At 46.8% G+C, this 16867-nt stretch overlaps 2 protein-coding genes across 2 annotated transcripts in view; both read right to left on the reverse strand.

Annotated features, from left to right (window-relative positions):
• PLAC8 (placenta associated 8) overlaps positions 1–9154 on the reverse strand; it is a 32780-nt gene extending 23626 nt beyond the window's left edge. Inside the window, exon 1 of the mRNA XM_090036972.1 lies at positions 9133–9154. The gene's annotated coding sequence lies outside the window, so the exon portion shown is untranslated. The remainder of the gene's footprint in view (positions 1–9132) is intronic.
• Positions 1974–16750, reverse strand: COQ2 (coenzyme Q2, polyprenyltransferase). The gene is given in 9 exon segments (XM_090034530.1): positions 1974–3520; positions 6181–6296; positions 6299–6353; positions 9133–9202; positions 9616–9649; positions 9746–9826; positions 10062–10196; positions 12658–12813; positions 16519–16750. Coding segments are annotated over 9 exon segments (999 nt in total). The 5' UTR covers positions 16727–16750; the 3' UTR covers positions 1974–3376.
• Between the last annotated feature and the right edge of the window lie 117 nt (positions 16751–16867).

The following is a 16867-nucleotide window of genomic DNA, read 5'->3' on the forward strand; positions in this document are numbered from 1 at the left end:
ACAATAAGATTGAAAGGGAACACCTGGATCAGAGTCCAAGTCCTTTTATTACAGACAATTAAATCAATATTAACTGTGATCATAAACTTAGCAAGCTCTATCCAAAGTAAAAAATCTGACCCTTTTAACAAGAAACACAGTGAATATTATTAAAATCAACCTTTTGGAAAAATATTTTGCCCAAGTATCTCAACCCCACAAACCCTAAAAAAGGCAAAACAAAAAACTGTGGTGTATGGTTGAAATCACTGAAGGATTTATAAATGACTTGACTGAAAGATGCAACAATATGGAATATTATTCCTTTCTTCATAAAAACAATTTCCAGTTAATATAATTTATCTGGACAAATAAGAGTATGAAATAAGTATTGTGATTAAACTTTAACAAAGGCACATAACGAGAGTCAGATGGGAACCTTATAAGGCAACTGGCACTTAAGCCTACCTGCAATTCATTCTGTGCCAACACATCTGTTACCCTTTCAGAACTTCAGTGGTTTCACAGTGGTTTTTTACACTGGAGCCACATAAATTCTCTGCAAGCAGGCTGAAACTAGTCACTGCAAGAAATCATAGCACTTACCCGAGAGATGGCTTAGAAGTCACTGTGTCATTTCCAGTGATAGGAGCATTTAAAAATTTTTTTTGCATAGAAAATTCTCCCACATACTGTGCTTACCCAAATTCAAGACAACTTTGAATTGAAGATGACCCAAAAATTAGATAGTATACATGAAAAATTTATAAATTTGTTATAACTTCCATGTCTACAATCTAACTATTGGAGGGTCATCTTAAATTCATCCCTACCATTGCTGCAGCAGGAAAGCAAGCAGGAACAAGGGGGCAGGCAGCTGAAAAAAAGTCAGGTGGCCTTCCCTTCACCACTTGTCCCCTGCCCTATGTCCACTTGGCCTTCCCTGCTACCTAGCCCCCTCCTCCCCCTACTTACTTTCAATTTTGGCTCTGGCAGTGGCCCACAGCTTGGGGCACATGGGGACTCCAGCCCACACATTACTAGGCAGCAGAAGTTGCCATGGCAGCTCTGGCCCTGAGACCAGGTTGGACCCTTAGCTGGGGCCTGGGCCAGAGCCAGAGCTGCCCCTGCCTCCATCATGGCTGTCTGGCTGAAGCCAGAGGCATGCCCGAGCATAATTGGCAGGAGAAGAGGTGAGAGGGACACAGGCAGCCTGCCACCCACCTTCTACTGAAATCCAGTGTTGTCCTCCTTTTGAATGGAAGGGAAAACCTCATTTTGAGCTAAAGTAAATACAGGTTTTAATAATTAATATAATACTATGAACAAGTGAAAAGATTTTATCAATCAGTTTGTAAATGGTGCCATTAACAGTAGAAAAACATCAACCATGAAGTAGTCCGGAGCTAAGTATTTTTCAGCCAACAGTTACTATTTGTACTGTGTTCAAAGGTACTCTAAATTTTCTAGAGAACCCAGGGGATGACATCTTTGTTCTGGAAATCTTACAGTACTGACAGTGTGACACATAATGAGGTTAATCAATGCAAGGGAGTAAAGGAGTATTAAGTACAATAAGGTCAGGCTGGTCAGATCACAACTTAAGTTAAGAGCAGCTGGGTGTACTCTGTAATAATTCTGGACTGTTGAGGGGACAGGAGTTGTATGCAACCCGTATACAAACCATTTGCTCTTGACAGCTCACTTAAGTGTTTGGCGTAATGCTGCAAACATTTGTTTGCAAGAGAGGTTTTAAACAGGTAAGTATGGAGGCCTGGTTAACATATCTGGGTACAGCATTCACCCGTGGCTCAGAATCACAGCTGGCCCATCTTGTGGAATATTAAGGAGGCAATTTCCCTACTTTTCCATTTCTTAATTACCCATACCCCAAATCTGCTCCTTTCTGCTTCTAAATGCTTCAGGATAAAAATGACTTACTGAAGCTAAGTATATCATGCAACTAACTGCTACACAAAGCAAAACACCAGAGCTTCATACAGCAGGCTTTATTTTGTATTACAGTATCATTGCATTTTCTCATATTGCATCTCACGGGAGATACCTCTTGTATTACACAAAGTACAAATGACCACACAGTAACATTGTTTTTACAAAACATTCATATCAGACAAGATGTATTTAACAATTCATGACCAAATGCAACTAGCAAGGCTTACTTCCAAAAAATACAGCCTGACAGAGTCTTGTAAGCATATTCACGAATTAAATACTAAAAACTGTCCTGTGTTCTACTGCATCGCCTTAAATAAAAAATGACCCTGCATCCAAATATTTTAACTAATAAAACCTTTAGTAATTGTATCCAAGTATTTTTCCTTCCAGGCAGGTGGGACTAATGGTACCATTCTGGCGTGTAAAGTGGCAGGTCCTGGCTTTGTGTTCCAGGAAGAAGGACAACAGGGGTTGGGAAGCCAGGCCTCATGGTTCTAGGCCTTGGAAGTATCTCCTGGGAAACTGGTGTGTGTGAAACTGATCCTATTAGATTCGGATTTAGCCTGAATCAGGGACAGTGATTCGATTCGTTGATTCGGGTCACTGTTCCCAATTCAATTCAATTTAGCCAAATCTGAAGATTCGATGCCGATTTGGAGAATCTGCAATTGAGATAAAGACACAGCTTTAAATGCATTTTCTACATACCTCTACGTAGCAGGCATGGCTCGTGATCGCTGCGATGGGGCAGATGGAGCACCCCGTAGGAGCATGGGAGGACCCTCCACATGCTAGGCAGCAAACCCAGGAGTGGACCTGAAGTACTTTCAGTCCATTTTGGGGTCTGCCGGGAAGCACACAGGGGAGCCCCCTCCATGCCTCCCTGGCTTGGCAATCAGCTACAGGGGGACCCCTGGTGCCCCGCTTCCTCTGACCCAGGAGGCACCAGTCACTGAGCCGGGGGGCATAGGAGGGCCCCCCAGTGCACTCCCCAGTGAACCCGGAAGGGGACTGGAAGTGCTTCTGGTTCACTTCTGGGTCTGCTCCTGAGCATGCTGGGGAGGCCCCTCCATGATTCTGTAGTATACTCCATGCGCCTCAGCACTGCAGCACTCACAAGCCCCAGCTACCCAGAGGTATGTAGAAAAAACACTGAAAGGTCTCTCTATGTCCAAATCTTTCTGAGTCTCTTCAAATTGATTTGCAAGGTTACGATTTGATTCAGAGAGATTAAAAAGGTCCACCGATTTGATTTGGAGATTCAGCCATCAAAATCAGGCCAAACTGAATCAGGGAACAAGGCTCTGCACAGCCCTACTGGGAAGTACTTTAAGTATCTTCTGGGCAGATATGCTCCCCACATCCTTCTCCTAGCCAGACACTTCAATACAGTATCTTTATAAATACGTTACCAGTGCTTACCACATTCACTAGCTGATCTCTAACAATTCTTCCCGTCTTTAGGATCTTTTCTTTTCCACAGATTTCCAAAAACAATCCCTATGAAAAGTAAAGTTCCTAATGTGCAGTTAGAGGTAAACTTCTTCCAACAATCTTCAGGTGTGTTTATGTCCAAAGTGTAAATCTGTGAATTGTTATTATTCTGTAATTCCACAAGCCTGCTAAATACTTCATATGCAGAGGATCTATGTTCCCAGAAACCCACAGTCTTCAGCTCCATCTCCACAACAAGCTCTTTACAGACATGCATCCTGCTTCCAGTGGCTTCTTAACAGACAGAGGTCTGCCTACTTGAGCTTATTACAAGATGCGTCTCAAATGCAATGCATACAACAGGAAGGCAGAGAAGGTGAGGATCATGTATGGATGCTAATCCTGGCTCCTCTCTACAACAGAGAGACCAAGGAAGATGGTAAAAGGTATTTATGCATGTCAGGATACAGACCGGGACCCAGTAGGATTTTCAGAAGTGCTGACGTGCATCCAACTCCCCCTTGGCATCTGTGTGCATTCTGAAGAGTTTTATAATGTTTGGTCTGAGTTTCATCACAAGCAATAGGATTCCCAAACTGTGGTCTATACAAAGCTGACTGGTCCTGCAATGCTACTTCTACCTCCACCTTTCCAGCTGCTCCAAAAGGCATCTATACTGCCCTTTGCAAAGAGGGCTCAGGATACCTGCTGAAGCAGCTGGGAACAAGGATTAGCTACCTCCATTCCCTGTCCCTACTAGTTCATGTGAGGGAAGAAAATGTAAGCTGTCAGGAACAGAGTTACCAACAGGAAGTGCAGTGGAACACATCTGGCTTGGAGAACAGTAGTTCTCATCTTGTGCCAAACTCAAGACTCCTGTGGAAACAAAATTCTAGGCATTGAATATTTGCATGATCAGAAAAAAAATAGATCTGATGCTCATGAAGCATGCCACAAACAATTCTAGGCAATGAAATATGCCCATCCACACAGGAACTACTACCTCTGTATCTGCATACTGTGTATGCAACCTCATATCACACTCACTCACTTTAAAACAGGGGTGGGCAAAGTTAGTTTGTGGGCCGGATCCTGCCAGCAGTGGACTCTATTTCCCAGCAGCCTCTGCCCACGCAGCTGTGGCCTGTCTCCATGGAGACCCCAGCCACAGCTGTGCTGTGATAGCAAGGTTGGGGTTGCCATGGAGAATGACCCCAGCTGCACTGGCAGGGCATGTGGCAGAGCAGGGCAGGGCACTGCTCCAGAGCAACTGGGATCTTGCAGCGGGAGCAGCTTGGTCAGGGCCGGGCAGAGCCATGATCTGGTGTGCAGGCAGCAGATCACAGCTCTGCCCTGGCTTGGGACCAGGCTGTTACCGCTGGAAGGAGCTGGTGCAGAGCCACGATTTGCTGCCTGCATATACCTGCCAAGAGCATGCAGGCTGCAGAGTATGTCTCTGCCCTGGCCCTGACCAAACTGCCCCCACTGAAAGATCCCAGTGGCTCTGAAGCAGTAGGGGCAGTTTGGTCAGGGCCAGGGCAGAGACATGCTCTGCAGCCTGCATGCTCTGGGCAGGTGTATGCAGGCAGCAAATCGTGGCTCTGCACCAGCTCCTTCCAGTGGTAACAGCCTGGTCCCAAGCCAGGGCACAGCTGTGATCTGCTGCCTGCACACCGGATCATGGTTCTGCCCAGCCCTGACCAAGCTGCTCCCGCTGCAAGATCCCAGTTGCTCTGGAGCAGTGCCCTGCCCTGCTCTGCCTCACGCCCTGCCAGTGCAGCTGGGGTCATTCTCCATGGCAACCCCAACCTTGCTATCACAGCACAGCTGTGGCTGGGGTCTCCATGGAGACCGGCCACAGCCATGCAGGCAGGGATTGCTGGGAAATGGAGTCCGGCTGCCAGCCAGATCTGCCATTTTGCCTACCCCTGCTTTAAAACTGGGGAAGCAGGGGTAGGGGAAGATTGTGGATCTGGGAAAGATTGTCAGTCAGTCTTCAACCATATTTCAAATTTAGCCAATTCATCATCTACAGAGTACTCAGTCTCACTACAATCTTGGATTACACAGGAGCTGAAGGTTGAGTTTAAAAAGCCACTATGATCAGAAATACAAAGTATGTAAAAGTGATACTTTTTTTACTTTGCTTATTCTGAATCTTATCTGTTCATATAATTTTAATGATTCAAATAGTGAGGGGGCAGTGGTGGTTACTATTTGTATTAATTATTTCTTCAAAAAGGAGCACAACTGTGGGGCAGTGAACTGGACTGATTCTTGGATGACTAAAGAATTAAAACTTGCTTTTTGGTAGTGATGCATGAGCCAGAGAAATTTTACTTGACATTCACATATTGCACTTGCATGCTTAGTAATTCAGAAGGATCTATTCAGCTGTAAACTCAGCCAATTTAACAGACTCATTTGGAGAACAACAACAAAGAAACAAAGAAACATGAAGCCACTTGTATACAGCTCTTTTTCAGACTATGGTCACACTTTAAAGATCAGGCAGTCACTACCAATATACAGAGCCATTTAGTCTCCCCACATTCACTCTGATAAACTTTTAAATTGAAGTGAATATGATCACAGTTCACTAGGCACCAACTGTAGCCCCAGTTATGTATCCACATGTCATGGTGAGAACATTAGACACACTGCGAGAAAAATCAAGATTGCTATCTCCTGATTCTTGTAAAAGCAGACCTAGGTTAAGCTTTTGTTGAAAATAAGTTTGAGATGAGAGGTGGATATGTTAGGCAAACTGACACAGGATTACTAACAAACAGAAAAATGATGAGTTCAAACCTGCTGAGCTAAGTGGGCCCCTACGGCAGCCACTGCTGTGTAGTAAGAGAAGGTCTGATCAAGATGTGTTCCTACCACACACAGACCCACTAGCATAACACCACTGAACCACTGCCTTCCTTGAACCACAGAACTGTTGATTTCACACCAATGACAACATCATTGCTTTTATCCTAGAATGAAAAAGATTGTTACCAGAAAAAAAAATAAAGCATTGCATGAGGCATGTTGCTACACCTTCTGGGAGCGTGGCCAGTATAAAGAGAAAAGATTTTTTTCAAAGCTAGGATGTTTTTATTTTAGAAAGAAGTGTCAAGTGAAGTTCTCAAGCCTCTTTTAGTCAGAAACAAAGAGTCTGATTTCCAAAGCTGCTGACAACTCAACAGGTACCAATGGCTTAAAAAATTATTTACAAGTGCCACACCAAGGTATGCTTGAAGGAAGTAAGGCCTGTATTTAGAGGAATTCAAAACTCACGCACAGCTGGTATGTCTACATGTTCAATTAATGCGACGCAATAAGCTGGAGTTTATTGTGCCCAGGTGTGCCATTTAAACGTGAGCCTGGGACTGCAGCAGGCTGAGCCAGGTCAAAGCAGCTCCAGCAGGCACAGGGCCCCAGAGATCAGCTTGCCTGCCTTGGGCTGTTTCCTCACCAGCTCAATGTACTGTGGAGGGGCTGGCTGGGGCATGAGGGTGGTCAAGTGTGGGGCTAGCAGGGAGGCAGCTCCCGCACTGAAGCACCCTCGTGTCCCAGCCAGCTACATCAGTGTCTACATGTGTGCTGCTGCAGCGTGAAAAACTCTGAAGCAGGATAGTTCTTGTAAATACAAGTACTATCCTGAGGTGGAGTCAAATTGTTTATTCCAGCCTAATTGCCCTGCAGATGTAGACACCAAGTCATTTACCACAGAGCTAATTAGTCAACTGCAGTAAAGTCTTGCATAGACGTGTCCAGTCAGTACAATGAAAGGGACATCAAAAGCACCAGCATATGGGCCACTGATGGAGTGAAAAAAACAACTAATGGACATGAAAAATATTTCCTAAGGGCAGTTTCCTACTAGTTTCAATCTTACGAGGGTCAAGAGGTACAGCAGAAAGGCTAGAGAAGCCATGCTTATCCAGAACAGTACATTATACAAACTTGGACATGGACACATATCAAACAAGGAGGAAATTACAGGGACATGGGAGAAATAGTCATTTCACTGTGGGGAAGGAAAGAGGAACTGTGCAAGAGAAAAAGAGAAATGGCTTTACAGAAAGAACCCCTCCCTTCCTTCTGGCTCGTTCTTGTGTTTCATGCTCTGCTAAAGCAACTAACAGTCCCCTGTCTCTGGATGGTGCACTGAAGAGGATACTGACTATTCCAATACAGTAACAAGCTATCTTAAAGACGGTTAGCTTTAACTTTTTCTTTCCGTCTCCACTCGGTCTGGGCAGCATGATATTACAATCTTTCTGCTAAAGAGTGCTCCTTGTCACCATAACGTTGACCCAAATTCAGTTTCTGCTTCTACTGTTCTGACTGGTCTATGATGGGAGCCAAACTAAAATTCAATCTACACCAACAATACTGTGTTGATGAGTGGATGCACCAAAGAAACAAGGATCCTAAAAAAATTCTGGTCTTGTGCCCAGCTTTTTAAGATTAAAAGCTACATACAAAACAACAGTTCTAGCTTATGTCGAATCCTTAAACAAGGAAAAAACAAGAGTAAAACACAAGGAATGTAAGGAAATAGTAAAGCACAAGGAATGTAAGGAAATCCCAAATGTGTATCACATTGTTGGGTCTGTAACATATTAATATATTTAGCATTTCTACTGAACAACAGTAACTATATAAGTACACACTAAGCACATTATATAGCATAAGCAGCAAAATATAACGAGAGATTTTCCCTCCTAATTTAACTTTATGTAGCTAACATACGGCCCAGTCCTACAACACTTACATGTGACTAGTTTCAACCAAGTCTACAGAACTAGGCCTATACCTAAAATTACTAAAAATGCCAGAATGCCTGCAGAACTGGCTATGCTGTTAAAAAAGAATAAGTGGAGGGGACCAGAGCAGACATGGCAGTAATAGTTATTAAAGGTGACAAATAGGCATGCACCAATAAAGATATTTTTGGCTGATACAGATAGCTGATTATTAGCCAGCCATATTAGCTGATACTGATCCAATAACCAATTTATAGGAATGCAGCCAGGCAGTGTAAAGAGCAGCTTCCTGCAGGTAAGTCTAGAGGGGAAGGGATGCAGGAGAGGGAGGTGGTATGGGGGGGCAGATCAAGGCCCCCATGATGAGGGAAGGAGTGGGGCAGGGGCTGGGGGTGCCGCCCAGCCAGGGCAGTGAATGGGACCCAGGGGCCAGGACGGTGAGTGGGAGAGCACCACAGGTGGCTTCGGGAATCAGTGTCCTGGCACTTAAAAATGGTGGCGGGGCAAGTGCTGCTGCCACCATTTTTAAGCATGGGGACAGTTAATCAGAGCAGACCCAAGCAGGGCTTGGGCAGATGTGGGCTGCTTGCTGTGGGCCCAGGGCTCCCTGCCCTGCTGCTGCCTTTGCCCCAGGGGCCCCCATGCTGGCCAAACCTCCCCTGCCAGCCCAGTAGCAGGAGGCACAGCTCACTGCCCCCCACTGCTGCCAGGTGGTAATGGGCGCACAGCCAGTGTGGGGTCCGTGGGTCAAAGCCCCAAGCCTACAGTGAGTAGCCCCCACCCACCTTGCACACATCTGGGGGAGGGGCATATGCCCCCCCATGCCTCCCCCAGGGGGTGCACTGTGTGGGGTGGGGTGGGATGGGATGCGTTGCCCCCCCCCCCCCCACACACAACTACCTGTTGCTCTTCTTGGTCCCCACCTTGGCCCCAGGTCCTATTCACCACCTTGGCTAGGCCCCAGCCCTCCCTCCAAAACCCTTCCCCTTCACAGACTTACCTGAGGGGTACTACTCTCTATGCTGCCTGGCTGCATTGCTGGCCACATGCACACAGCATCCACGGGGCCCCTGCCAGAAGGCATATTACATTTATCAGTGAACATTGTTAGCTACACGAGCCAAAAAAAGTCAATAGCTGATAATGTTAATTTTCCTTTTTATCGGTGCTGATCTGATATGCAACCAATATATCTGCGCCTCTCATGACAGATAATAATTTCAGAAGAAAAAATTTGGGAGCCAAAATATATGAAAGATGTCTTAGCAACCCAAATTGGAAAATAGTAATTCTCTTTACTTAAATTAAATTGTTTCAGATTGCAGCCTCTCTCGATGCGTTTCACCTTACACTTCAGAGCTCGGGAGAAAACACCTCATATTCCCCAGTACTGCAGTTTATTGTTAAGTAAAAATATTCTCTCTCCCTCTCTCAACATTGTTGCACATGGAAATAAAAAGAAAGCTCCAAATGATTGATTAACCATTTGATGGACCTTTCCTGCAGTTTCAAGGCAACTTAATTTAATACATACGCTCAACAATGAAGATTTTTACCAGAACAAAAAGCAATTACAGCTGAAAGAAAAGAAAAATAACCATTTTTCAACTAACCCAAAACTAACTGCAGCCAATATGTGATTCTCTTCATCAGGGGGTAAGTGATCACAAGTGACAAAGAGGCTGCTCCTAGAGCTGCAACAAGAGATGTTCATCAGGGAACTTCTTCAGGGTTGTTCAAGTTGTTATACTCACCATTGCTAGTCTATGGACCAGTTATTGTGGAATCACAGTTGTGATTCTGTAGTTAAAACTGAAATATTAATTTTGTTCTCAACCCTCAAAAGAGGTACCTTTCCCAAAAGAACTGCCTTTTCTGTTGAACTTCATCTAGCTTTAGCTTCATAGTGAACTGTAGTAAGAATGTCACGTATGCATTACCTACAGCAATTCAGACACAGCAGCACATATAAAGCCAAGCTAAGCTGTCCCCCAAGAAAAACCAAGGATTGAAAAGTTGAGAAATCTCCAGCAGCTATTGGTCTACTTGCTGTTCTGGTAACCTAAACAGAAAAAGAAGTGTTTCAATACGAAACCTGATATAACCTGTTAAATATATACATTACAGGCAAAAATCATACCTTAATGCAGGGGTCAGCAATGTATTTGGGCAGTGCCAAAGGCATCCCAACCTTGACTTGCAAGATGTTGATGTGCCAGGGGCAGACAGCAGGGGAGTCAAGAGGGACCTAATCCTTGTTGTGGCAGCACTACCCCAGTCTCTTCCCCACTGTCTGCCTGGAGGCACATGTACCTTCACCACTGGCAACAAGCCAGGCTGGGGCTCCGTGGACCCCAGTGGAGCTGCTTGCAACCTCCCCACTGTCTGCTGTGAGCAGCTCGGGCTTTGTGGTGGGCAGCAGGGACATGCCCAGAGCCCGGGCCAGCTGTGATAGGCAGCCAGAAGGCTGCAAACAGCTGCACTGGGATCCATGGAGCCCCAGCCTGGCTTGTTGCCAGTGGCAGGTATACATGTGCTTCCCAGCTGCTGGACACGGCTGGCCCAGGCTCTGGGCAGGCCTCTGCCACCCACAATGGAGCCCAGCCTTCTCATAGCAGGCAGCAAAGAGGCAGCAAGCAGCTGCACCAGGGTCCATGGAGGTCCAGCCTGGCTCACTGACAGCTGTGGGTCTTGGGGCAGATGGTGGGGGAGCCACAAGGGATCTGGATCCTTGTTGTGGAAGCACAGCCCCAGTCCTTGAGGCACACATGCTACGCAAAATGCCTTCACTTGCCACACTCTGGCATGTATGCCAGGAGTTGTCAACTCCTGCTTTAATACAATGTATACTGGTTAAAGAAGAAGCTCAAACCTCACTGTTTAACACCCTCCCTCACCTCTGAAAAAACCCAGACCCATAAATAAGTAGCTACACAGCCTGGCAGTGCCCAATACTCTAGCAAGAGATATGTTCCATGTGACAGAGTCAAAGCAAGTGGTCTGGAAGGGAGGGGAGTAAAAAAAACTGGTTTTAAGAATGTAATCGTCATTCAATTGTAATTTAAGAATGTAATTCATGTTAATGAATTTCCTGAGAGCTCTGGAGAGGTTTCCCACCAGAAGTGAGCGAGCAGAACCAGGGGCTTTCTGCTTGCTACCACACACAATGATATTGTAATGTTCTTTGAAATGAAGGTACATGCAGAACTAGTCAGAAAATAACAGTTGCCAGTCAGAGAATAACCATTAAGGTTCCTATTCCATTAACTTTTCCCCCGTTTGCATCCTGAATATGGCACCCCTCTCTGCATCTTTCAAAGAAATTAAAATGTCTCCAATAAGGGAACAGACTGCAAAATTCTACATAAACATGCAGCCCGCCTGTAACAGGGGGCCTTCTCAGGACCGCTCTCCCTGGGACCTGCCAACCTGTTACTGGGCTAACGGCCCACGTTCTCACCCACCACACCTAGTTGTTAATTATTTAATAGCTGTTAATTAAGCAGGAGGCTGCCCATTTCCTGCCCCGATGCCAGAGGGTGCTATCTGCGGCTCCTTTCCTCTCCTACATTGCAGCCCAAGTCTTGCAGATGGCATCCAGATGTTATCAACATGACCAGCCCCACTCTAGGCCCCAGAATCCCCCAGTCAAGACCCCTCTAATATCCCTCCTTTCAGGCAGCCTATATTGCCTTCATTCTGGGCTGCCTAGCTCCCTAACCTGTTCCCCCTTATGGGTGTGGTCCCCCCAGGACCTTGGGCTACTAGCTCTAGCCCACCTCCAAGCCAGTCAAAACCCCAGGCCCTCAGCTCTTGAGCATCCCTCATGGTGGGCCCCTGGCCCTTTGACCCTTCCAGTCCTGGCCCCAGCTTGGACCAGTTGGGGGATTTCAAGTCAGGCTTAGGAGTCTATTGCCCTCTCACTCTCAGGTCCACCTTCTTGACCCTTCCACAGGGTAACCCACCCAGTTGTGAGAGCTAGGGTTAAGGCACTCTGACCCGCCTTTCACCGGGGCGGTAATTGGCCTGACATTTCCTGGGGAATCCCATGCCACTGAGAGCCCCACCAGGGTGCAGTTTTAGATCATGCCCAGGACCAGAAGCCTCCTTACCATCCCCTATATTCCTCCCTTACCTCCAGATGATATCAGCAGCCCTCCAACCAGGCAGTGTCATTGCCTTGCCTCCAGCAGCAGAACTGCCCCGTTTATATGGGCAGCCCCAGATCCAAAATGGCTGCTCTCATCAGGCACCTGGTGGCAGCTGCCAGCTCCAGGCCCTTAAAGTGGCAGGCACAACCAGTGCCCTGCCACACCCCCTCTGCCAATTTGTTCTGCTAATAAGGGCTGGAACCTGCATAAGGAAGACATGCAGTCATTGTTAGTCATTCGAAAGCAGCCTTCAAATTTGTCCCTGTCTTGGTGTAAGACAAAAGAAGTTTTACTTCATGAAGAGGCCAGAGATTTACTCAAACATTGAAAGGAGACTGCCTGTTCTTTTCAAGTCCATGAGGCTCTCCGTATGTTTTTGTCATACTCTCGATCCCACATGTCATTGATTGCACAGCCTGCTCCATGCGTCAGAACTGCTCCAGCACCAAACAGTGACAGCATATACCAGTCTGGAAAGCAACATGGCTCTGCAGCCAAGCCTATGCTCCAAGTATATGTCAGCCATGTTCCTAAGGAAAAAAATAGAAGTTGACAAGCATTAGGAAAAGAGAAATCATAGGGGAATTATTCCTCAGGACAGCATCAACAGCAAATAAATACCGAATGAACTAATTAACAACTACTAAAGCTGCAAAACCAAAGCTGACAAAGATTTAAGCTATAAATGCAAGGCAACGTGGTCCTACAATTTGTTGTGCTCTTTTCCTCCTCTTAATTTTCTTCTTGGCTAAACTGTTAAATAAAAGTACTTTTAAAAGACATTTCCCCTGCCCTGACTTTCCAACAAAATAGAAGACTGAACTGTGAAGAAAATGCAATGTTTGAAAAGTCAGCCAGATATTCAGGCAGGACAGAAAGCATGTTTGCTAAACCACCCTGCTCTCTCTTCAGAACAATTTGTGGCTACCTTTACAATTTTTCACAATTAAATACTCCTGGAAGTGATCTCTTTAGTTCGTATTTCAGAGGTTATAGCCATGTTTGGTCTAAGAACACAGGCAGACAAGGTTCTTTGTGTAGATGTGGTTTCTTTTATTAGACCAAATAAATAGTTGGAAAAATTGTTCTTTGCAAGCTTCTGGGCACAAACGCCCTTCTATAGGCATATGGAGAGCCTGCTGGTGTATATGTACTTTCCTGGGTGGAATAGAAGCCAAAATGCAAAATGGAGGTCTGTAAAAATGCAAAGACATGGCAATGAGGATCAGAGGCCATGGGAGACAATGGGTACAAGGACAGGTAGGTGGTGGGAAAATAGGGGAGAATGTTGACCTGGTGATAGAATGTAGCTTGTAAAATGCAGATAGGTTACTTGGGGTTATCAGATGCCAGGCAGGTTATAATGTGCCATAAATCAATGTCTGCATTTTGTCCATTTTATATCCAGTAGATTTATGAAGTGAAGCTCATAGGCTCATATATGAAAAGTGCTTTGTAAATTCCCTTTGAGAATTAGAAATGAGACCACAGAGACAGAGAGAGAGTGGCTGACTTATGAGACGTGTGCACCCACAGATAATTGGATATTTTTGTCTTTGATAAGATTTTCAGTGTGAGTTCATTCTGGTACTCTGTTGTTGTTTGGTTTCTCTTACTTATTTTCCATCATGGCATTCAGTGCACTGGATAAGATATTACATTTCTGAAGGTGCAGGTGTAAGATCTCCTCCAGAATTGCCAACTCACTGACTAGGATAAATAAGAATATTGCAACCCTTGAATCAAGAAGAGTAACCATCTAGAATGATTATTACAGGAAATCCTCATTATTCGTGGTTTCAAATATTTGCAAATGCTGAACCTGCATTTTAAATACACTTTATACACTTTCAGGAGCTCCTCAGCTCCACACTTGCTGCTGCTGGGTTTCCACCACCACTGCCCCCCCCCCAAGCTGTCGGAGGCACTGCATTTATGAAAGCAGTGCCTTATTCATAGATTTTGCCATTTGTGGGGGATACGAGAATATATCCCCTGCAAATGGCAAGGGTTGCCTGTATATCAAAGTTCCTAATTGCTTTCTTTGTTCAGGAAGCCCAAGCTTTTTGTGGGGAGGGGCAGACCATCCCCGCTGCCCCCACTGCCATGCACCTCGCAGGGGGCATCTACCACAAGCGCTCACAGGCCCTAATTGCTGTTGCTCCAGTCAGTGAGTGTGGGGCTGTGGGGCTTATTTTTTTTTTAAGTGCCGGGAGGCTGGGGCTGGGCAGAGGATGGGGCTGCATAGGGCAGCCATGAAGGCTTCTCTTGTGACTCCCCCTGCCCAGGGAGAGGCAGGCACAGCCGGAGGAGCTGCAGGAGAACCTGAAGCTGCCCAGCCGTGCCTGCCTCTCCCTAGCTGATCCAAATCAGTACTGAATCTCCAATTCTGATTTGGCCGAAACAAATGGGGAACAGTGATTTGAATCACTGAATCAAATCACTGTCCTCTGAATCGGCCAAATTTGAATTGAATATTTCCCTATTTGCACAGGCCCACTACCCACTACCTTTTGAAAGAGCTCCTAAGACCCAGAGCTTCTATTTAGTGCTCTCAGACCTCAACCATCTCGTCTGAAAACGAAGAGAGAGATTTGCCATTGTGTCCTTGGTTACAGGTCTCCTTCCCCACATGCCACAGCACTGCTGGACACCCCATCATCACCGGGCATCCTCTGAGGGTAACCACATTTGACTGCATGCAGGTTGCAGATCCTCATGTCTAAGTGGCAAAGGACTGTGGCATGTGATGGGGACACCTTGGTGACAGGTGGGGTCAGAGAAGGAGCCTTTCCTGGAACAACCTCTGAAATGCCCCCATAGGGCACTCCCACCCAAGGCACTGCTTTGCCCAGGGGTAGACCTGGGTCAGGCTGGGTGCACTGATATACTTCCACAGCCACATTTCTAAACAGGGAGTGCTGAGGGAAGCACTTGATTTCATGTCTCATTGTCATCATCCTGACCCCTTCTGAACTCCTCATTCTACAGGTACAACCATCGCTCTCTTCTCTGTAATGGTGCCAATGTTCCACCCACCAAGCTCACCTTTCTTTTGCCACTCTGCTATCTGTTAGCTGCTCCTGGTCATGAAGCTCCTATTTCACAGCCCTGCAGACTGTTTTTAACTCATTACAATGAAGTTATATTAGTTTTTCCTTCCATCTTAAGCAAAATAATACAGCCCCAGGATCCTTGGGTATGAAGAAAGCTTGTAGTTAATTTTTACCTGGAGAAAAAATTCATGTTGTTTCATATATGATAATGTATCTTGCCATCTGCACCTACTTATCATATATGATGTTAAGTATATGTAATGGAACACCTTGCCATCTGGACTCCCCTTGTCATAAGTGATGTCGTATATAAGCGATGATTCAACTTATCCACATCCACTTGTCATCGGTGGTATCATATATAGGTGATGATGCCACTCATCATCCACACCCGCTTTTCATCAGTGATGTCATATACATATGATAAAGCACCTCACCACTGGCACCCACTTGTCATCAGTGATGCCACAGACTGTCATATATATGTACAGACATAACAAATACATGATCGCACGATTTTCATAGAATCTGCAAATTTGGTAGGTCCCCATGAAAAAGCAGGAAAGCCAGGGAGGAAGGGAGCTACAAATAGAGGTGGCATTCTAATAGAGCCCTGGCATTCTAATTACAGGAGGGAAGAAAAGGGAAAGATTTTCATGGTGGGCCCCACACACTTCTGATTGGCTGAGGAGCCCCAGAAGTCCCGCCTCTTTCCAGACATTGATAGAGGGCCACCTGTCAAGGTGTGGGGAGGGGCGGGATTGCCAGGACCCCCTGGCCAGTCAGAAGCATGGGTACTCCACCATGAAAATAGTGCCCATTGCTATGCTGGGACCACACAATCAAGAGGCTGCTGCAGTGAATTAGGTATGTAATGATGCACCTCACCATCTGCAGCCCCCTTGTAACAGGTGATGTCATAGCTAATGTCATATATATGTGATGCACTTAACTGTCTGCACCCCCTTCTCACAGGTGATGCCACATACACTCGATGATGCAACTCACCATCCGCCCGCCCTTGTCACAAGTCTAGACCCGCCCCGCGGGGGGGGCAAGACGCGGGCTCCGCACGGGCCGTTCCGACCCCTCCAACCGCCGGGAGGGTGGGGGGGACGCCAGGCGTTCGGGGGCTCCATAACGTAGCCCCGGGGGGAGGACGGACCCCCTAGCACTCACCGATGGGCCGGTCCAGTCGCATGAGCCGCAGGTAGGGTCGCGCGGGGCCCAGCGCCGCCGCCGAGAAGCGCAACGGCCACCCCCCGCCACCTGCCGCAGCCCGGCGGAGCTGCGGGCTGTGGGGCGCCGTGGCGGCGGCGAGGGGACGAGGGAAGGGCGAGCGGAATCCTCGGCGGCAGCAGCAGAGCCGCACCAGCAACCCCGCCATGCCGCTGCCCAGCCACTTCCAGGAGGCGCCGTCTGATGACGTTGACGCCAGCGACGCTGCCACTGGTTGCGGGCTCACTGCCCCGCGCGCACGCGCAGTGCCAACCTGCTGCGGCCGAGGTTGGAGGGGCGTGAGGCGCCC

Source organism: Crocodylus siamensis, chromosome 2 (genome assembly GCF_052110815.1).
Source record: "Crocodylus siamensis isolate JL-2025a chromosome 2, ASM5211081v1, whole genome shotgun sequence".
In the NCBI taxonomy this organism is placed as follows: domain Eukaryota; kingdom Metazoa; phylum Chordata; order Crocodylia; family Crocodylidae; genus Crocodylus; species Crocodylus siamensis.